The sequence below is a fragment of the Mytilus edulis genome, chromosome 8, assembly GCF_963676685.1.
Source record: "Mytilus edulis chromosome 8, xbMytEdul2.2, whole genome shotgun sequence".
Taxonomy (NCBI): domain Eukaryota; kingdom Metazoa; phylum Mollusca; class Bivalvia; order Mytilida; family Mytilidae; genus Mytilus; species Mytilus edulis.
In genome coordinates this window covers 35,789,468-35,812,566 of record NC_092351.1, presented here as the reverse complement: position 1 = coordinate 35,812,566, position 23,099 = coordinate 35,789,468, and the positions used below count along the sequence as shown (strand labels likewise).

The 23,099-nt window shown below is 30.9% G+C and overlaps 2 protein-coding genes across 3 annotated transcripts in view; one reads left to right on the top strand and one right to left on the bottom strand.

Annotated features, from left to right (window-relative positions):
- Positions 1 to 2,341: 2,341 nt before the first annotated feature.
- Positions 2,342 to 8,669, top strand: LOC139486763 (heat shock 70 kDa protein-like). Its single transcript, XM_071271702.1, has 2 exons — positions 2,342 to 2,432; positions 4,945 to 8,669. Exon 2 carries the CDS (start codon positions 5,099 to 5,101, stop codon positions 6,893 to 6,895), a length of 1,797 nt encoding a protein of 598 aa, XP_071127803.1. The 5' UTR covers positions 2,342 to 2,432; positions 4,945 to 5,098; the 3' UTR covers positions 6,896 to 8,669.
- A 6,970-nt stretch (positions 8,670 to 15,639) lies between these two features.
- The window catches only part of LOC139486772 (nicotinamidase-like), a 32,139-nt gene continuing 24,679 nt past the window's right edge, over positions 15,640 to 23,099 (bottom strand). For both annotated transcript variants that reach the window (XM_071271730.1, XM_071271729.1), the window contains exons 6-8: positions 22,457 to 22,625; positions 21,964 to 22,106; positions 15,640 to 20,156 (exon numbers count right to left, since the gene is read on the bottom strand). In XM_071271730.1, the coding sequence (XP_071127831.1) occupies positions 20,049 to 20,156; positions 21,964 to 22,106; positions 22,457 to 22,625 (420 nt within the window). In that variant the 3' untranslated portion in view covers positions 15,640 to 20,048. The remainder of the gene's footprint in view (positions 20,157 to 21,963; positions 22,107 to 22,456; positions 22,626 to 23,099) is intronic.

Below are 23,099 nucleotides of genomic sequence, written 5' to 3'. Positions count from 1 at the left end.
ATATGTTTTCCTTTTTGTCATATTAAGAATTGTTTTAATTTAATATGTTCGTAGGGGAAACAAGGAACATTATTCTCATACAAAAAATTAAGATAATTCTAAATACACATTCAATAAAAAAAATGGAATTTATTACAAAGGATAATCATAAGATATACTTGAATTGTCCTGGACCTCACTTCTGTGATGGGTATATGTTAATGGAATCCTTCTCTGAATACGGGATAAACATATTAGTAGTGGTAGACCCCAATGTCCAATGATCTTCAATTTATACCGAATATTGACTGTCAAAAAAAAATGCTAACATTCCAATTTTCAATAACAGTTAACAGCAAATACATTATCACAATAACAGATAACAAAAAAACTAAAATCCCAATAACAGCTAACAAAGAATAAGACAATAACAGCTAACAGCAAATATATTTTCAAAATAACAGATAACAAAGAATTAAATTGCCCCATAACAGCATAACAGTTAAACACCTTGCCCCCTCTTCAATTGACACGGGAAAGGACATCTTAAACCTGATTTTATAAATTAATTTTTTTTTTTTTCCCCGTTGAAAAAGAATGTCAATTGTTCTCTTAACAATTTGTTTTTAATTTTCTCTAGAACGTCAATTGAAAAGAGGGCTTTCTGAAATATAGTTTCAACCTTCGTGTATGTATGCATGCTACATGCTATGCCGTGAAATATGTTTTCACATTCCATTTCCGTAAACTTCCAAGTTGCCGAATATTAATGCGGGGTTATTATTTGTTAGTTATAGCTCACAATTAAACTTAAGTCTGTTACTGTTGCTTTGATTTATTGTGATTTGTAATCATTACTTATTGTTATCTTTAATCATTACTTATTGTTATCTTTAATCATTATTTATTGTTATCTTTAATCATTATTTATTGTTATCTTTAATCATTATTTATTGTTATCTTAAATAATTATTTATTGTTATTTCTATATTTTTTTTTATAGATTTGAACACTACAGAACTTTTAGGAACTATTCCACACCCCACGATTTGCAGAATATCAAACATCGATATGCACCTTTGGAACTTAACTAAAAAATCTGCTGAATAGTTTGTGAACTCTGCAGAACACAACGATCTTCTATTATCCCTTTTGTAATTTCAGAACTTATGCAATAACTCACCACTTGTGCAATTTCAATTATAGATATGCACATATGAAACTTCACTGTAGCAGTGCTCAACGTTACAAAAGTATAATGCTCATTATAAATTCATGCAGTTTATAAAAACTATGCAATGTTAATTATGAAAGAGGGGCGAAAGATACCTGAGGGACATTCAAACTCATAGATTGAAAATAAAAGAGGGACGAAAGATACCAAAGGGACAGTCAAACTCATAAATCTAAAACAAACTGACAACGCCATGGCCGAAAAGAAAAAGATAAACGAAAGTACACAAACCACAACATAGAAACTTAAGATTGAGCTATCCAATTTAATTTCATGAACTACAATTTACACTGCAACTATGTGGTTGTGCATTCTAGATTCATGAACAAGTAAAATCACAAAAATACTGAACTTAGTGGAAAATCAATTCGGAAAGTCCATAATCACATGGCAAATTCAAATAACAAAACACATCAAAAACGGATGGACAAGAACTGTCATATTCCTGACTTGGTACAGGCATTTTACAATGTAGAAAATAGTGGATTAAACCATAAGAACTTATTACGTTTCAGGAACTGTGCTTATAAACACAACGAGTTTGCGACATTGTCTTTATGAATGAATCCATTTATGAAACTTGATAAACTTAATAAACTGTGCCTTAACACAATGACGTTGTGCAATGTCTGTTTTAAAACCGTGTATTAATTAATGAATCTTCATGATTCGTGACAAGCAAAATGAATAAATCATATATATTCTTTATATATTTGTACATTTAAAAACTTTTGGAACTGTACATGTGCAACACTTTACAATTTGTCTTCAAAGCTCTCTCTCTCTCTCTCTCTCTCTCTCTCTCTCTCTCTCTCTCTCTCTCTCTCTCTCTCTCTCTCTCTCTCTCTCTCTCTCTCTCTCTCTCTCTCTCTCTCTCTCTTGCAAATGAGACAAATCTCTACAAGATACCAAAATGACACATAAATTAACAACAAAAAGTCTTTTTTCAAAGAACTTGGTCTTTATCATACTTTCACTTTCTACACACATACATTTCGATAAGTATATGGTAACTTTCCTATTAAAATACCCAATGTTCTTTCCATATTATTGTATCTTATCATACTTCAGAAAGATTTATGACACAGACTATCGCTCTAAAATCAATGTTCTAATTTTAAACATGTTATCACCGAAAACAACGCGAACTTTCGTTTTGGCTTCAAAAAGTTGTAAAGGAAAGAATTGAGACGGTTATATAATAATATTTCAGTATTTGGTATGTCAAATTTCATTTGCATGTTTATATGCTTTAAAACAATCAATTGTTGTGTGATGTTTAGTCACACTATGTGTAAGTTATTAGAACTATTTTTCGAATGCTTGTAATTTAAAGGTTTTGTTGGCTTATTTGCTTTGTTTGTATAAATATTTTCTTGATGAGACTGTCATACAAAGTGAGAGGTTTAGCGCTATAAAACCAGGTTTAAGTTACCATTTTCTACATTTGAAAATTCATGTACCTAGTCAGGAATATGACAGTTATTGTCCAATCGTTTTTGATGTGTTTTGTCATTTGAATTTTGCCATGATTAGAGACTTTCCGATTTGATTTTCCTCTGAGTTCAGTATTTTTGTGATTTTACATTTTTTTCTTAAGCGTTGTTATTAGGATTGTTAGCTGCAATCAATAGATAGATGGGGTTTCAGCGTGTATACATTATACTCTGAATTATGCATGAACTTAAAATTCAATAACATTTATAAATATGATATATACAAACTAAAGCTCCGGCTTTCTATTAATGGCGGATGTCATAATAACAATACTAGAGCAAACATTTATACGGATAACGTAAGTAGTTTTATTCTGCCATATTCGACAATATTAACACTTTCTAAACTTAGCACTTTTTATAATAATTTTAAAGCCTGGACAAAACTGTTATGTGTGGTGTTAGTACTTTAATGTTCTGTTTTAGAAATTGAAGTCAAATAGTGGCATGACCAACTTCCATAATAATCGTTTATTTTGTCCATGCCCACCATCATTTTACACTTTTGTGAAATTTTGGAAGCCTTTTCGAACTATTCTCTAGAAAATATTTTAACGGGTTTCAAAATTTATATTGTAAATATACACACTGCAGCTATTCATAGATAAATAATAAAAAAACTTACAAAAACAATATTGTCTAAAATCAATCAAAGGTCACAGGTATACATGTAAATGAGCTGGAATTTTTGTCTTGCAAATCAATTATTTAACACCGTATTGTTTACTATATTAAGACACAATCCACTGACTGTAGATAGCAAATAGTAAAAGGTTGAACTTGAAGCTAATATGCAATAAAGTAATGTAGTATGATTACCAATAAGATAATTCTCCACAAGGGACAAAATGAAATAAAAAAAAAACCATATGTCACCGAACGGCCTTCGGTAAGGATAAAAAACGATACCGCAAAGGGAGTTATAAAAGTATCCGAAATAGAAAATATAGAACACTTCAAACGAGAAATCTAACAGCATGATTGATAATTACTATGATATACAGCAAATAACGACAACATTGAATTACTTGCTCCAGACCTTTAAAATAAGATATAAATAGTTTTTTTAAGACTTTGGAATATTCTTCCTTTAAGTATACAAAAATCTGCAAGTTTATATATATTTAGAGGTTGACTTGACAAATTCTAAAATACTGTTGAAATATTTAAGCCTTTTAATTATGGGATTAGGAAACATAGTACTGGTCATTGTCAACTAAACAAAATTGCTAGCAACATAAAATCTAATTTATTTAACCAGGTCTTATTAGTGTACATTATTTGTGATAACCACCATGATAACTGTTATCAAATTTTGAGGATAAAAAACATTTCTTTTTTATTTGCACTTATTACAATGATGTAAGACAGAACTTTCTTTATTCCATTTCATCAACTGTTGATAATAAATTAATGTTTTCCTAATTTTTGGCCTATCTCTATTTCGAAACATATTATTTTGATGATACGACTATTGCTATGTGTATTAGAAATATATTAGTGGCACTGATCGTTTTATTTAAAATTTTCTTATTTTTTTTTCGCTTCATCAGGTTAAAGTGTTGTACGTACGATAGAGATTTCATTAAAACATTCAACTTATATGCACACTTGTAATCAATAGATTAATAGCATCAAGTCATATAAAACGAGTTTCTTGTAAATTTAATGCTATTAAGGAAATCATTGAACCTATGCATGCATATATACTAAACTAGTCCTCTATGCACGTCTTTTTATATTGATTAAGAATCCATTGCAAATAATCGCCATTCATTGATTGTTTTTGAAAACGTTAGCTGTTTATCAACTTGTTTTTTGTCAAATAAAGGCAACAGACTATACCGCTGTTCGAAAGTCATTAATCGATTGAGAGAAAACAAACCCGGGGTATAATAGGAAAACAACGATACAATAGAAACACTAAAGTGCAATAAAAACAAATGATAATGCAACACCCAGAGAAACGGACTTTAAGATAACAACTGCAATATTCCTGACTTGGTACTTGGCACAGCACATTTTAAGAGTTTACCACAACACAAAATCATGGAGCACTTGATAAATAATCGAGTTGAAAGATAGATGTAAATTTGTTTTATCATTTTGTTATAATTTGTTTTTCATTTTTGATAATTGAACTTAATCAAAACAATCATTAAATTATTCGGTGTTTCTTCCTTTCAGTGCACGTCTGTTAACCTTTTCATTTATCATGGCTTTTTCTCGTTCTAGCTTTGTTATTGCTGAAGTCATAACAAGAGGCTAAGGTCGAATACGCACAGGCCATAGAGAGATTAATGTACGTAAGAAAATTTTCCATATCAGTACATTTCTTCAGATTTTGATAAGATTGAATATTTCATTTACAGACCAATAGTGGACAAATATGGCAGGAAAAGGTCCAGCTATCGGGATTGATCTAGGAACAACGTACTCTTGTGTTGGGGTTTTCCAGCATGGAAAAGTAGACATCATTGCCAACGACCAGGGGAACAGAACAACTCCAAGTTATGTGGCTTTCACGGATACTGAAAGACTGGTTGGTGATGCAGCTAAAAACAAAATTGCAGTGAATGCCTCAAATACAATTTTTGATGTCAAAAGACTGATCGGCAGAAAATTTAGTAATTTTGAAGTACAGTCAAATATGAAATTTTGGCCATTCAAAGTCATCGCATGTGAAGGCAAGCCAAAACTACAAGCTGAACACATAGGCAAAACAAAAACATTTACCTCGGAGGAAATAAGTTCGATGGTATTGGTAAAGATGAAAGAAACAGCTGAAGATTATCTCGGAATGAAAGTTACAAATGCCGTCATCGCAGTACCAGCTTACTTTAGTTTTTCTCAAAGACTAGCCACAAAAGATGCTGCTTTTATTGCAGGACTTAATGTCCTGCGAATAACAAATGAACCAATTGCTGCTGCTTTAGGTTACGGTGTTGACAAAACATTATCTGGCGAAAAACTCGTCCTTATATTTGATTTGGGAGGAGGAGGATTTGACGTTTCAATTATTACGATACATGAGAGTTCATTGTTCGAGGTTCGCTCTTCAGTCGGTGATAGTCGACTTGGAGGCAGAGACTTTGACAACAGATTGATCAATCATTTTTTAAATGAATTTAAAAGAAAATATAAAAAGGACATTTCGCGCGATGATCGTGCAAAACGAAAACTGAGAACAGCTTGTGAAAAAGCCAAGAGAACATTATCAAGCAGTACAGAGGCAAACGTGGAGTGTGATTCTTTGTTTGGAGATATTAACTTTCACACAAAGATAACTAGAGCACAATTTGAAGAACTGTGTGCAGATTTGTTCAGGGGTACACTTATACCTGTAGAAAAGGCGCTAAGAGACGCCAAACTTGATAAAAGTAGTATTGACGAAATTGTACTTGTAGGAGGTTCTACAAGGATACCAAAAATACAGAACTTGCTGTCAGAATTTATGAATGGAAAAGAACTTAACAAATCTGTCAATCCAGATGAAGCTGTTGCATACGGTGCAGCCGTCCAAGCAGCTATCCTGTCTGGCGATCGGAGTGACACTATAAAAGATGTTCTTTTAATCGACGTAGCTCCTTTCTCTCTGGGAATTGAAACTGCAGGTGGCGTAATGACCAAAATGATTGAAAAGAATGCAAAGATCCCTATAAGTGTAACACAGACATTTACGACGTATTCAGACAATCAACCCGCAATGATGATTCAGGTTTTTGAAGGTGACAGAGCCATGACCAAAGACAATAAATGTCTTGGGAAATTTGATCTGGATGGTATACCTCTGGCTCCCCGAGGTGTGACTCAGATTGATGTAGAATTTGATTTTGATGCAAATGGACTTTTAACTGTTTTAGCTATAGACAAACGCAATAGAAATTCGAAGAAAATTACAATCACAAATGACACAGAAAGACTCAGTAAAGAGGAAATTGAACGAATGGTTTCCGATGCTGAGAAATATAAAAAAGAAGATGAAAAACAAAAGCAGTCTCTTGCAGCAAGAAATAAAATGGAAGACTACATATTTAATGTAAAACAGGCTTGTGAAGAGTCCCTAAATTGGCTTGATAATAATTTTTTTGCAGAGAAAGAGGAATATGAGGACAAAATGGAAGAATTGCAAAAAGTGTGTATCCCCTTCGAAACTAAGGATCACAGTGGTGCCCAAAACAATTAGAAAATGAGATGTGTATGACAGTGAAAGCATGTCTCGTGAATCAACTGGGGAAAAACTGGGTTATTAACTTTGTGAATTAAATGCTCATTGTAAGTTTATAATAAGTCAGTTGGAGATATATCTAGACCATAGCTTCCAAAGGAAGGGTATACTGATCAATGTCAAACCGTTCTTCGATTAATGTACCGTTCTTCGATTTATGTTTTCGTCGATATTTCCGTCTGTTCCATGAAAAGTCTGATCACTTTTTTCTCTGAATTAATAGGAAATCAAAGCATTAAGAAATCTGGTAGCAAACTTCAACTAAGCATACTTAACCTGAATCAATTTACATTATTCTCTAAAAATGTCCACGCTACTAAATGCTTTGAATTCTTATGTATTCTTACACATAATGGCCATGTATGATATCTTGTCACATGTTCCCCAGGAATAACTTACAAAAGCTACCTTTTTTTAATCAATTTTATGTGTGCATGCATGCTATATACGACATACTTCGTTTTCACATTTATTACCCATAATACTGTTTACCGAATGCTTATAGCTTGGTTATCATTTTTTAGCTTAAGCCTGTTTTTGTTACTTTTTTTTATCATATTTTTTAATAATTATTTATTGTTCCACTGATATTTTAAATTTTTACTTTGTTTTTAAAAAAAATGTAAAATGTGGGTAATACATATCACAGTCCTTGTTGTGGTCATATCAGTCGAAAATGCTGATTCAGATGAGGGTGTTTTAAAAAAAGAACGGTAGTCGAGTATAATATCGAGTAGATAATAAAGCAATTGAGTGGGAATAGGCTGAACAGAAGGGACAAACATTTGAAAGTGCCAAGCAAAGAAAACTCCTAATTGTCTAATAGTAAGTCAGTGCTCATCATTCATTTTCATCTTTTATTTTGTTTTTTTGTCAAAAGGTGGGTGAAGTGCAAATATATTCCACTATAAGAGGGGCACACGAACTGTATTGACAAAAGTAATGAGGATATTTATATCATATTAACTTTGAGGCTGATACCAAGTTGAGTCATTTAAAACAAACTACAAGTAATTGGTCCAAGGACACAGTTATCGTCCATTGGTTTTCTTAGGCCCTAGCTATATAGTGTAAACAGTGTATAACTTGCAATTTTTTTTTCATTTACTTTCCCAATTTATTTCTTGATATTTCATGGATGAAATATAAAATAAGGGGCTGAAATCAATATCAAAAACAATTGGGTACTGTATATTTATGTTAAGTAGTGATTTGGTCTAGTACCAAAAATGTAAAAACTGAGTATGTCTGAAACTGTCAAGTGAATTTTAGATCCTCTTAACATAGAACTGTCCATATTCTGAGTTAGAGCAGGTAGTCTGGTTTTATAATTTTCTTATATTATTTGTCCAAATAGTAGTACACTACACTTTTAAAAACCTAGAGCAGGTCCGATTTTTTATATGTAAATTTATTTTCTTAAATAACTGCACTACGAAATAACTGTGTCATCGGACCAATTGCACTCTGTTAGAATCAAGGCTGTTGAACTTAATCTCAACTGACAAAATAAGGGCAAATTGCAGAGATGTATTTTAATCAATCCCATAGACAATTTGCATATTTCTGAATGGATATGCAGAATGCTGACAATAATTTCTCATCCTCATTTTTTATTGACCCATAAGTTTTATGTCCGATTAAATAATGAAATTGTTGCAACAAGTACTAGTACTATGATTTTCATCATATTGTTGCATTGGTGCTTGAATTATCACTATTTGAATGAAAATGTTTTTTTTTAATCTTTGACATACCAAATTGTGTTGATGAATTTCGTCTTTCATATTTTATGATTGTATTATCCTTAACCCTAAATGGAGGGGAATGTGCTTGATTTTCATAGGATGAAGACATAATCTTTCAATCAGTTTAATTGGGGTCTCGAGAAACTGCTTGTAGTCTTTTTTTATTGTTAATTTAACCGCCTCCAGGTGTGGGATTTTTTCTGCGTTGTTGAAGACCGGTTGGTGGCCTTCGATATTTTGTTCTCTCTGGCCGTTTTGATGTCTCTTATACAAATTTCCCGTTTCCGTTCTCAATTTCATATCAAATCCAACCTAATATACAGGCAAAGCTAAATCGTATTAAACTATGTCTCTCCTCGTTCATCTTTCTATCATGTTACGAGATTGCAGTTACTGCTATATCCTTTGTAAATATATTCTTTAAATAATGTTCATGAAATATATGTAACACAATAACTGTAATTACCTAATGATATGTCGATTATATGATGTGTATTTGTAAAACTTCATGTACTCTGAAAAACAATTTGCATGACAGTATGCATATCTTCTATACATACGTACGTTTAAAAAAATAAGGGCGATCTGTGGAAATCATCGAGACGTTTATAATGTTGATTATAAATTAGTGTTTCAAAAATTCTTATTCTACTGTGGATTCATTTATTTTCGTGGGTACCAATTTTCGTGGGTACCAATTTTCGAGGATTGCGGAAAACTTTCCATCTTTTGTCTGTTTACAATCTTGATCAATCTTATAGAAATTGTTATTTCGTTGAACATTTGAATTCATTATTCTCCTATCCCAACGAAACCCACGAAAATTTATATCCAACGAATAATAAGGAATCCACAGTATTAAAAACACCGCGACCATAGTGCAAGTGTGAAAAGGTAGATGTCCTATGATAGTCAATGACAAAACACCACGACCATAGTGCAAGTGTGAAAAGGTAGATGTCCTATGATAGTCAATGACAAAACACCGCGACCATACTGCAAGTGTGAAAAGGTAGATGTCCTATGATAGTCAATGACAAAACACCGCGACCATAGTGCAAGTGTGAAAAGGTAGATGTCCTATGATAGTCAATGACAAAACACCGCGACCATAGTGCAAGTGTGAAAAAGTAGATGTCCTATGATAGTCAATGACAAAACACCACGACCATAGTGCAAGTGTGAAAAGGTAGATGTCCTATGATAGTCAATGACAAAACACCGCGACCATAGTGCAAGTGTGAAAAGGTAGATGTCCTATGATAGTCAATGACAAAACACCGCGACCATAGTGCAAGTGTGAAAAAGTAGATGTCCTATGATAGTCAATGACAAAACACCGCGACCATAGTGCAAGTGTGAAAAAGTAGATGTCCTATGATAGTCAATGACAAAACACCGCGACCATAGTGCAAGTGTGAAAAAGTAGATGTCCTATGATAGTCAATGACAAAACACCACGACCATAGTGCAAGTGTGAAAAGGTAGATGTCCTATGATAGTCAATGACAAAACACCGCGACCATAGTGCAAGTGTGAAAAGGTAGATGTCCTATGATAGTCAATGACAAAACACCGCGACCATAGTGCAAGTGTGAAAAAGTAGATGTCCTATGATAGTCAATGACAAAACACCACGACCATAGTGCAAGTGTGAAAAGGTAGATGTCCTATGATAGTCAATGACAAAACACCGCGACCATAGTGCAAGTGTGAAAAGGTAGATGTCCTATGATAGTCAATGACAAAACACCGCGACCATAGTGCAAGTGTGAAAAAGTAGATGTCCTATGATAGTCAATGACAAAACACCACGACCATAGTGCAAGTGTGAAAAGGTAGATGTCCTATGATAGTCAATGACAAAACACCGCGACCATAGTGCAAGTGTGAAAAGGTAGATGTCCTATGATTGTCAATGACAAAACTCTGCCCCATAGACCAAATGACATAAAAATTAACAACTATATGTCATCGTACAGCCATCAACATTGATCAAAACCTAACCTCATATCAACGTTTTATAATATCAAAGCTATTAAAAAAAACTAATGGCTAGATTTAATACAAAACAATAAACGAAGAACAAATATGATATACAACAACAAACGACAACTACTGAACTAAAGGTTCCTGACATTGTACACACACATACAGAATATGGCAGGGTTGAACATTTTTACATTTTCGAAAACTTATGTACAGCGTAAAACAAATGTGACACTTCGTTAAACTGCAATACACAATGAAATTACACCATCTCCTTAATAAATTTGTACATTATATAACTTCATGAACTTCACCCAAACCAACGATTTTGTGGTATCTTTGAAATAAATTAATACACGGATGAAACTTCATGTCAATTATAACTCAGTCTTTTTATGAAATTTTATAAACTTCTTAAACATGCAAAACGCAAGAATCTTATATTATTTCTGTTAATATATAATACCACTTGTTGATACATTATATGAATTGTGAAATAGAACTACAAGGTCGGGTGTGTTGTTATGAATATTTCATATGTACATATTCACGCTAATTATCATTTAAGAAATTTAATCATTGCATCTATTATGAGTCTATTTCCGCACACTTTGTATGTATAAACAAAATTTTTGTTAAATTATTTTTTTCTTAACAGTACAGTTAACTAGGAAAACTCTGTACATGCAGATTAACTATACATCTTACAGTGAGTTGACTGTTAGTGTTGCTCTCCACCAATTGCAACTCATTCAAAATTTTGACCAAATTGCAATTTGTTTTATAAAATCAAATTGTTCAACTGGTCAGAAATTTGAACCAACTGCTGTAGAAAACCACAGCCAAGTCATGAAAGTGCAAGGTGATAAAATAAAACATACTTACAATCCTATAAGACTTTAACTCCACTTTAATGATGTTGTGACAAAACTAGTTTATCAGTTTGTATAGTTATATTATTTTCATTTCCATATATGCATGCTGAAGGGGAACTGTTTATTTAGAATTGCTATTAAATTGTCCAAACTAAGCTTTCATATAGTTTTTCTTTCTAAAAGTATTCTATATTTATAAGAATCAGACATTATGTGAATTAAAACATTTCATATTCAGTAAAATATGTGTAAAATTGCAATATATGTTTGTAGGAAGTTTCCATGGGGGAGATAATAATTTTTCTTTCTAAAAGTCTTTATTCAAAAGAATAATATTTTAGGTTATCTCCCCTGAAAACTTATCAATAGCATATTGTTATTTCACACATATTTTACTGAATATATGATGTTTTATTTAAAATGATATCTGATTCTTATAAATATAGAATACTTTTAGAAAGAAAAACTATATGAAAGCTTAGTTTGGACAATTTTATAGCAATCAAAATAAACAGTTCCTCTTCAGCATGGAAATGAATATAATATAACTATACAAACTGATAAACTAATTTTGTCACAACATCATTAAAGTGGAGTTAAAGTCTTATAGGATTGTAAGTATATTTTATTTTATCACCTTGCACTTTCACATTTTGACTGAACAATTTGTTCAATATTCTGACCAGTTGAACAATTTGGTTTAATAAAACAAATTACAATTTGGTCAAAATTTTGAATGAGTTGCAATTGGTGGAGAGCAACACTAACAGTCAACTCACTGTAATATAAGATTTTTTTTTCAAATACTTTTGATCCAAATGTCCGTTTGTATGAGATCAAACAATAAAGATCAATGAGATAGCATTTGAATCAACTCATCATGGCTACAAGACCTATAACTGTAAACGCCAGATGCGCCTTTCGTCTACAAAAGACTTACCAGTGATACTGAATCAAAACACTTAAAAAGGCCAAATATAGTACGGCAGTGTTTAATATTGTTGACGAAAAGATGATTATATCTAAAGACTCTATGTATTTAATCCTAGTTGGACTAATGAGAAAACAATTTTGCTGCTGGTTTTAAAAACTAAATTGACAAAAAATATGTATGTAGGTATTATCTACGTCATTTATTCTAAGTATATGCTAAAAAAAAGCCATTATATAGTCTCTAAAGACTTTAAGTAGAGCATCTTTCAAATCAATTGCAAGCAGAGAAGTGAGATGATTATGATTGCTTTAATTGTAAAACCTAAAACAAAATAATAATAATATGTGAAAAATACACATATGTATGATGATGAAAACCTTTCTACAGTATACATATCATACACTATTTCGACACTCATGGTATACTTATCCACCATCAACTGTATGATAATCATTTTTCAGACAACTCATTGTTTTGTCAATTTCTATATTATGTCAATAGTGTAAATGAATGGGTGTAAGCATGATGTAAAATAACAGAAATACCGATCTTCTACGAAAATTCACAAAGGAAAGTCTGTAATCAAACTGCAAAATTAAAAGCTCAAACACATCAATCAAATAGATAACAACTGTCATATTCCTGACGTGGTACATGCATTTTCTTTCGTAGTAAATGGTGGATTAAACAACTCACGAAATATGCAAAAATTGTTACCTTTGTGTCAGTTTGTATGACATTCAATAATAAAGATATCTCAGTGTGCATAGAAATAAACTCATAAATCATAGACACTAGATACAAATTTTGAGCACCACCCACATGTGTTGTCTACATAAGACTCATCAGTGGCCCTTGTATTGAAACAATTTAAAAAGCCAGATAAGCAGGACGATGAAGAGAATCGAGAAAAAAAGATTACTATTTCATAGGACTCGATTACTTTCATCCTAGTGGATTGATGCTGGTTCAGAACACCAAATGTAATGACAAATTTAAAGTTTCCCTGTTCAAAATATGTTACAATCCCTTTTTATTAATATTGTTCACAGTCAATGTTTAACTGAGAGTTCAGGTGCATTGAAAAATCAAAATGCTCAAAAACACTGTAGGGTAAAGATTGCTTACATTTGAGGTAGGGCCAATTTCCCCATATTTTTTTTCACAGAAGGGCCAATTTCAAAAAGTGCTGAAAGAATAAAATTTACTTTAAAAAAAAATAAAATGCTTTTTGATCAATATCTCGATTTTTATATATCATGATATGTGTGAAAGATACTTAATTCAATCCTCAAAAACGAAAGTCAAGTTTGCCGAATTTAGGGTGTTTTCAGGTTGGAAAAACAGGGAATCCCCAAAGAAGGACATTTCAAACCAAAAAAAATACAACTTTTCCCCTCAAAAATGAAACTGGTTTAGTGTGTCCTTAATACCTAAAAAAAACAACTTTTAAATGAAAAAGTGGAACATCGCTAAATTGTACCTAAATAGTTGATTAATACCAGAGACAATTATATGTACCGATGTGGCTCAATCGGTAGAGCCTAGTACCTGGAAGGAAAGAATTTTATGAAGAATGAGTTCGAATCTCACATAGATACTTTGATTTTTTTGTGTTGAAATATTAGATATTAATGATTTTATCATATTTTTTCGGATGTTTGCCTAATTCATAGAGTCATTCTGGATCATTTTGACTATATATCATTTTATTAAAGAAAAAAAATAATGTATCACTTATTGTGTGCATTCCTTTGACTGTACATACTCTTGACTTACTTTCTATTCATGTGTTCACATTTATTACATATTTGCAAGGAGCAACTGCCGTCAAACTGAAGTAGATGCCTGAACATAACCAATAACACGAGAATTGATTATATAGCAATGAAGCTCAAATGTTGCATGTGTAATATACACATAACTTAAAATAAGGCCATTGTATACAAGTTTCAAAACAACAACAAAAATTTTAGGAAACCTTTTTTGAACATGGTGTATGTAACAAATACAGTCAACATGGTCAACAGCAATTTCGTTGCAAATTCATCAACTGTGTAGATATTAGTACTGAAATTTTTACCACTGTCCCTGCACCAGAACATATAAGTCATCAGAAAATAAAACAACACCACAGAACAAATCAATTACACTACAAATCGTGATTGTATATAAAGCATCAAGAAGTTGTTGTATTTGTTAAAATGCCAGAAAAGGCCATATTACATGTGTTGTGTGGTTGTAACACAAGATGTTCTATGACCAACTGATGTCAGATATTGTCGTCTGGTTTAAGTATATATGATCTTATCTTGTCTTATGTACGATAAAACCTTAAAGACCAGGATTAATACAGATATACATAAATTCAGAATGAGAAAAACAGCATCCGATTTGAATTTGTTCGTTATTATTAGGCTTCTAAACAAGTAACGTGGTATGGTACCTTATGCGTATAAAGGGTGTTAACAATTAGATAACATCAATTTAAGAAAATCAATAGTCTTAGCCTTGGTTTTTTTAGGAATACCTGTTCAAGGTATGAAAATAGATGATGTGACATATTTTAATGTACTATAATTAGCATCTATCGGGCTATTTAAAACATGCTTTACCTATCTTATCGAATGAAAACAATTCACGTGAAATTGGCCGTACCTCTAATATCAGTTGAAGTAAAATCAAACATTGAATCAACTTCAGTTTTGAAAAAAGGAAGATAACTCCAATTTAAAAGATTACTTTGACAATGACATCATTGATATTTTAACAAAATATATTAGATTCCTGCACCTCGCACAAGTTATGTAATTGTCTTGACTAATCATAATATCATTTTTTTTGTAATATCTGAGCATATATTTTATTGATAAATTCTTGAAATGTTCACAGACAGAATGTAAAGAATGTTATGATCAATGCACTATATTTTGAGTATCTCAAAAATAGTGATAAAGTTTGAAAAATTTGTAACTATCAAGTCAGCTACATAAGGGCTTTTGATTGGATGAATGCAATCTTTACCCAGACAAAAATGAAATTGACAGAAATAAGGTGTCACATAGTCAACCAGAAAGTAATGTGCAACAAATGAAATTGTCAAATAGACATACCCTCTAATAATTATGTGTAAATGATTGTAAAAAAGAACAGTTGTTAGATATGATTGCTTTATTAGTATAACTTTAAAACAAAAAATGAAACTTTTATAAAATAATATGTGAAACATACACATATTTGTGAGAAACATCAATACAAATTTTGTTTTAAATTAAGTACCAACAATGTTTTATAATATATGTATGTAGTTTACGAAAACAGTTGTAAGTATTATTACTAAGAGAGAGAAAAATACAGGTTATCATTTCATCCTTGAAAAATTAAACCAACTTTTCTCATGTTTTTTTTTCTTCAAATAAACATTTTAAAAGCATACTATATGGCACATCTTTTGGCCGTAAGTCTTCAGTAGGTATGAAACACATTGTATGATGATGAAATCAGACCATAGCCGTTCTACAGTATTACATATTAAACAGCTTTCCATGAGTGCATAATACGCTAATAATTGTGTATCTACTTATTTTTATCCTCTATAAACTGTAAAATACACCTTTTTTAAAGACAAATCCCTGTTTATCAATGACTGTAAGAAAACTTACAAAATGTGCAAAAATGATCATGTTATTTCGAAGGTCAGTAAATCTATCATGTTCTACTGTAGAATCAACCAACTAGATCAAAAAGTGTACAAAATAAAATCTTAAAATGAACAAAAAATCAGTTGTATTACTTGAAAGCAACTACATAAATTTGAAGTTGCCTATTCCATTTGATCTCCTGCTTAGTGTTGACTAGTATACTGGTATTCTAATTATTCAGCATGGACACAAATAAATCACCAAAAGGGATTTCATCTTCAAGATACAAATGTGTAAAGGTGTTTGTAATTAATCATCACAACACACATCAACCTGTGGAAAAGATGGCTCAGCAGTTCTGAGATTAAACCTCTTAGACTAGCAGGATAGTATTGTAGTATACACACTTATTGACAATAAGTTCTTGACACACTTTTTTTCTATTTTAGAAAACCCATGAACATATTATTTATAGTTTTACAACAATCAAGTAATTAATTCATCTTATTGTTGGGGTAATAAAAACACAATATATATGCAGTTTAAATCACCTGTTTCTTATATTACCTCCTAGTATTGGTACCCTTTGTTCTTTTACTCGTTCGACAGTTTTCCAATAAAAATGGAAGAAGCAAATTTGGTAGTTGATAAATTATTAGAAAACAAAGAACTTAACTTCAGCAATATATATTTTTCATTGACTTTGATGTCAGAGTAAAGAGTAAAGAGATAAATAAACTAAGTTCATTTTTACACAGAAAGCCAAAAAAAAAAATTCAAAATGGATGTACTTTTATTGAAAAAATGTGTACCTACTGATGAGCTTATATTTGTTACATCCAAATATGTTGTACAGTGTAACTTGCCTAATCCGACACCTAAGTATTCTAATATCCTTCTTTAACTGACACATTTTCATAGTCCCAAAATATACTTATCCTTGCAGAAAAAATCTGAGTAATCCAACACCCAGCTTAATCAGACATATTTTCCTGGTTCCGCAGTGTGTTGAATTACATAGGTTACACTGTATATGCATATACTGTTATTCAGCAGTGATTGGTTTAAAACAACAGATACCAATAATATATAACCCAAGGAACCAGCCCTTGTTGTGAAACTGTGACCACAAAAATTAACAAATATTCAGATAAAACAAATAATGTCATTCTTCTGATTTTAACTTACAAAAGAAGAGTAAATTTTTGTTTAACTACAATTCAGCACTTTAAGCTATGTAACAGTAGTCATACCTTTATGAAATACATAGAAAAATCACAGAAATTCAGAAAAAAAATGTAGTACAAATAAAAATTATAAATATAAATGAACAGTAGTTTTGTAAATGTTTCCTCACAAATGTTTGAACATATTCTCTTCTACATAAGTACAACTTCAAAATCTATCATTTGTGAGTTTAAGATGTTATATGGACAACATTTCAAATCAATATAGTGTAAAAATAATAGTCAAAATGTTAAATAGAAAGAATCAATAAAGATAAATATAATGGTCCTTTATTAGGACTTTAAAGCTTCAAATTTGTCTAAATTTGGAACATGGACGGTTCTTTTAATATAATTGAGATTCTTAATAAATTTAGAACATTTGATGTATTATCTAATGGTGTAAAATGCTTTTTGTAGATTCTATGGGTATATTTCAGCTACCAATAAAGCCTTCAATGCAATACCAATTTTGTTATAACTTAGTTTGCAGATTTGATCAAAACCTTAGTATTAAATATACACATACAATTTTCCCACAAAATATAAAAATTAGTACCCTTGGAAAAAGATAATAAATAAATTGATTGTTAGTGTTTAAAACTACTGTAATCACCTGTTCCTACACTGTAACAGCCAGTATTTATTGCTTATTATAGTCAGAGTTCCTGGAGAACACAATAAACATTTGGCAGAAAAAATTGCAATCTTAGTAAATTAAAGATTGGAGTTGAAGGCACCTAACAACCAGCACTGTTCAAAGCGCACAACCTCAGTATAAAAAGGCTAGCTATCACTATACAATGTAGATGAACAACTTAGATTATTCAGTGAAAGAGGCCCTAAGGAAATAAATAAATCTTCAATACATTTTTCAGTACTAATATAAACACAAAATAAAAAAATATAACTTTATCTTTTGATACAATATAAAATATCCAATAAGATTAATCAAACAAAATTTACAGTGCAATGAATGAAATAATGCTTGAAAATCTAAATTCAACTCCCCCTTTTACAGCAGTTCTAATTTAGCAGAAAGTATATGAAAGGTTTTAAAAAATGCACATTATGTCATTTTATTTTTTGTAATATGGACAGTTACAAAAGAAATAAAAACATATTTCTATTTCAAGATATTAACAAAGTACTATACTGAAATCCATGTTACTTTATTTTAAATATTAACAACCTAAGTATCACAAAAGCAAATTAAATACTTTTTTGTATAAATAATAAAAAGAAAAATGGTATTTGTACAAAGACCATTGGACACTGAATTTGTTTGGATTTTGTAAAAATACTCTTTATAAAAACAATATGAGATTTCAGTCACTCAAGATCTACAATAATTTTTAAAATGACCATCACCGTACAATGTTTTTTTATTATAAATTCTGTATATTAATGATATTTATTAGATAATTTATCTAAATGTAACTGGCGATGTTTGAATTCTTAAAGCATTGTCTGAAATATCAGGCTCATAAAGTATGTATATTTTTAGAGTAAATTTAAAATTACACAGACTGTGAGACAGATATTTAGAAAAACAACCAAACTTGGTTACAAATGGAGAACAATGGAAATACTGATCATGTCAGAGCAACGACAATGATATTTTCAAAGGCATCAAACAAAGAGTTTTCTTTATTTATTCTTAAATTCTACTTCCACACCTTTGCATTTTTGTATGACCACACAATCTTGTTGACGACTTAGCCTTTATTCTCCATATGATTGACCTCTGGTGTTTAACACCACAATCAGCAGTTTTTGTAATATCATGGCAGCATTTTTATTGTTGGAGGTAGACAAAGTATACACAGAAAACAAACCTTTGGTGGGATAATTATTCTTTAAAATAATATCTTATAGTAGGCGTTCTGTATCAATGGATCTACATAAGAGGCATAACTCGTGAATGTCAATAGTGACAACAGGAAAAAAATTAGATCAGGACCTGAATTTAAAGGAAGATGATGATATTGCTAGGTTAAATAGTCCCCCAAAGCAAACGTGATTATCGTCTTGAAATTGTTTGTTTTATATGGAGAAAGCAGTAACTTGTTGGTCTACTGATTTTTTTTTTCTCCAAAAATCGATAATAAAATAGCAAGTATAACCAAAAAAAAAAAAAAAAATTTTGACAGGATATTACACCATCTTATATATATACATACAATCCCATGTGTGGCAGTTTTATCTGATGTCTAGAATAAATCAATGACATTTGATAAGTACATGTAATTGACAAAATCCATAATATATATACTTATAGAACAAATAAACCTTATAATTTTAGTAGTATCTTTAAGTACAAACCTTAGTAGTCATAGAGTATACAGAAAAGAAATTATCACTTTATAATATCACAAATAATGTATTGCCTGTATCATACCGTTAACAGTACAATTAATGTATTTACAGTAGAATTTTCAGATTTCAACAAAAACTCAAAAACTGTCATAGGATAGTTACTGAGAAAACATATAAACAGCATTTAAATACACTTGATATAGTCTATAATAAGAAATGTATATTTTTAAACTTTGTGCATCTCATAATACATATACAATGAATAATTTAACTTAACAACAAACAGTCTGTCACATGACTATTAGTCATGTGATAGTCATGTGACACAAGTATGACTTTATTCCATTTCTGTTGACTAGAATTCACATTGTAGATCTGGTCACGTTACTTTTCCCTCCGCTACAAGGGTCCTGGCTAATGCCACATTTTTGGCAGTCTGTAAACCAAGTTGAGGTGGTCGGTCATGAGCTTCAACAAGATCTTTAATCTGTTGAAAGGAAAAGTAAAAGTAAAGATCATTTTCACTTCAAGAATTAACTAAATGCAAATAGGATCATGAATTATTTTTTTTTTGGCTCCTTTATGCAAAATAATGACCCAATAAGAAAACTATTTAAAGGTATAAACATGGGTTATCTTAATTCTTAGACTTAGTAAATTCAAAGAGTACTTTTTATGTTTAGTTGTTCCCATTATGTAAATTTCATTAATAGTGAAGGAGTTGTTAGATTTATGCTGGGGCTGATTAACATACTTCTATATAACGTCTTTATCTTAAGACTGGTAGCTTTTTTCTCTTTTTTTTCACATTATCTATGTCCAAATTTGAGAATTTTTTTTAATAACATTGATGTGTTTTTGTATTTGTATTTTATATTTATACATTAAAAATATATATTTCTTCTAAAGCTGAAAGTGTCAGTACAATAAATAACCCATTGCCTGCTATGTTATTATAAAATGTACATTTCAGGGAACTCACACATAAGGTGCAAATATGACAAAACTGAGAACTTCTGTATTTTCAATAAGGAAGAAATGCTAATGACAGTTTAAGTTCTGTAGGCAATACATTAGCTGAATCAGATAGAAATGGATCTTATGCACACAAAAAAGCCACATGACTATCAATACATCAATTACTAGTAACCTATTTCAGATTTTAAAAAATCTGTATGCAAAATCTGTTTAAAAACTGAGTTGATTTTAATTGATTTGATTGATTTGTGTTTATTGCCACTTTCAACACTATGTCTCATAGGTTCTCATTTCTGTTAATTTAAAAAGAAAATAAAGCATTTAAGGTGGTATGGGTGTCTTCCTCCATCTTGGATTGTAAAAAACAGAGAACCAAAGGTCCAGATTTTCTATCAAGTTAGCAAAATTTGATGCAAATTAAAACTAGAGAACTGAGGTGATACAAGAACCTCAAAAAACAGACCAAAATTCATCTTTTATTACGTATTTGAATGTTTTAAAATCAACCAAAGTCAAATATATTTCCATGTATATGTGCAATGGCATAAAGTTGGTTTCTATACAACAGCTCACATGTAAAAATCAAAGTGCTTGTAAGCACTGAACAGTAAAGATTGCTTCAATTTATCAGTTAGAAGTAAAATTAATTATTGCATTGGTTGTAGTTGATTTAACAGCAATTCTAGACAAAGGAAGATAATTCCAAATTTTTTTAAAGATGATTTAATAACAATGACATAATTCTATTTTTAGAACAGATATTAGATTCCTGCACCTTGCAAAAGTTATGCAATTTTCTTGAAAGTGTAACATCATTTGGTGCCTTGAATATATGAGCATATATTACATTGATAAATTTCTGGAAATGTTCATGGATAGGATGTATAGAATTTTATGATCAATGCACTATATTTTGTTTATCAAAAAAAGGTAGTGATAAGCCTTGGAACATTGAGATATCAAGTCAGTCCCATAAGGTTTCATGCAATCTTTACCTAAAAAACCAAATAACTTAAGTCCAAGGGCAGTTATTGTAAAAACTTAAAAATTAAAAACAAAACACAAATGTGACCTGCATAATGATCATGATCCACCAATTGCCAAATATCAGGTACTGATCTGCAAGCATTACAAACTAAACAGGACAAGTGCAACTTTTATGAAATTGTCTTAGACAAAGGTCACAATTTTCAAAATACTGGTCAACCACGACAAACACTAACTAGAAAGGCAAATCACTCATGGGCATATGTCATAGGATTTTAACTTTTTTGAAACAAATGTAAAGCATAAAAGTACAAATTTTAATAATATACCTTGCAGGAATGACTTATGACAGCACCATTGGTCTTCAGATTCTTCCTCATATCATCTATATCTGTCAGATCTACACCTCGACAGGCATCCTCAATTAGTACTGTCCTAAATCCATGTTCTACAGCATCTAAACAGGTAAATCCTGCAAAGCATCAAATAAAGCTATTAACACATGTACATATAACTATGTGGTGAACACAGCTACATCATGTGGACAACTCCATCAAAATACTTGTAAGTTATGATTATTTCAGTATAAGTTACAATAATTTTTTGTCTTAACATTTTTTTGTGAAAAACATGTCTTCCATTCTGTGGATGTGATATTTCTGAAATTCGACTTCATCAAATTTGTGGTCTTACTAAAAATAGTATCCCATCAGTATATAAAAACCAAGAGAATATTGTAATTTTTACAATATCCTGATTTGTAGTCCACAGTGAATGACTAAAATGTTTTTGCTCCAGCTTACAATGCATTTGACAACTTACCTACACATACATCATATGCTACACCACACACATACACATCTGTAACCTTGTGTTTTGACAATATTTTGACCAGATCTGTTTGGGATTGCCTATTGTTGTCCCAGAATGCTGAGTAACTATCCACATTAGGATGTGTTCCTTTGTTAACTATGATACCGCCATCTGTGTTCTAGATTAAAAATACAATAAACAGTTATAAAATGCAAAATAAACGAACTAAATCCACAGATGTTCATAAATATACTTATTTCAATGTAAAATAACTAAAAAAAAAACCATTTAAATGAATATCTTCCTTCAATTAGTTACTAATAATTCAATGTCGGTAAAGACTTTAAGGTAAATAAGTTTCTGTTGTTTAAATTTCTAGAACCAAATCTGTTCCCTATGTTTCATTTTCCTTTTTCTTGTCTCTGATTCTTAACCCTCAGTTTTAAATGAGAATTCTAAAAGCATTTCTTTTTTCTACTATAATTGTATTTTCAAATGCAAGGATAAAGCGATTCAGATTTTTTCAAAATTAGGAGAGACGACATGTGTCATCTGTTACCTCCAAATAACGTGTGCAGAAAAAGTGAAAACTATACTGCAATACAAGAAACCAACAAAGATAAGATAATGGGGCATAATTGCATGTCCTATA

Bases quoted from the DNA above. Each gene is read 5' to 3' on its own strand.
- LOC139486763 (XM_071271702.1), top strand. From the start codon at position 5,099: ATGGCAGGAAAAGGTCCAGCTATCGGGATTGATCTAGGAACAACGTAC.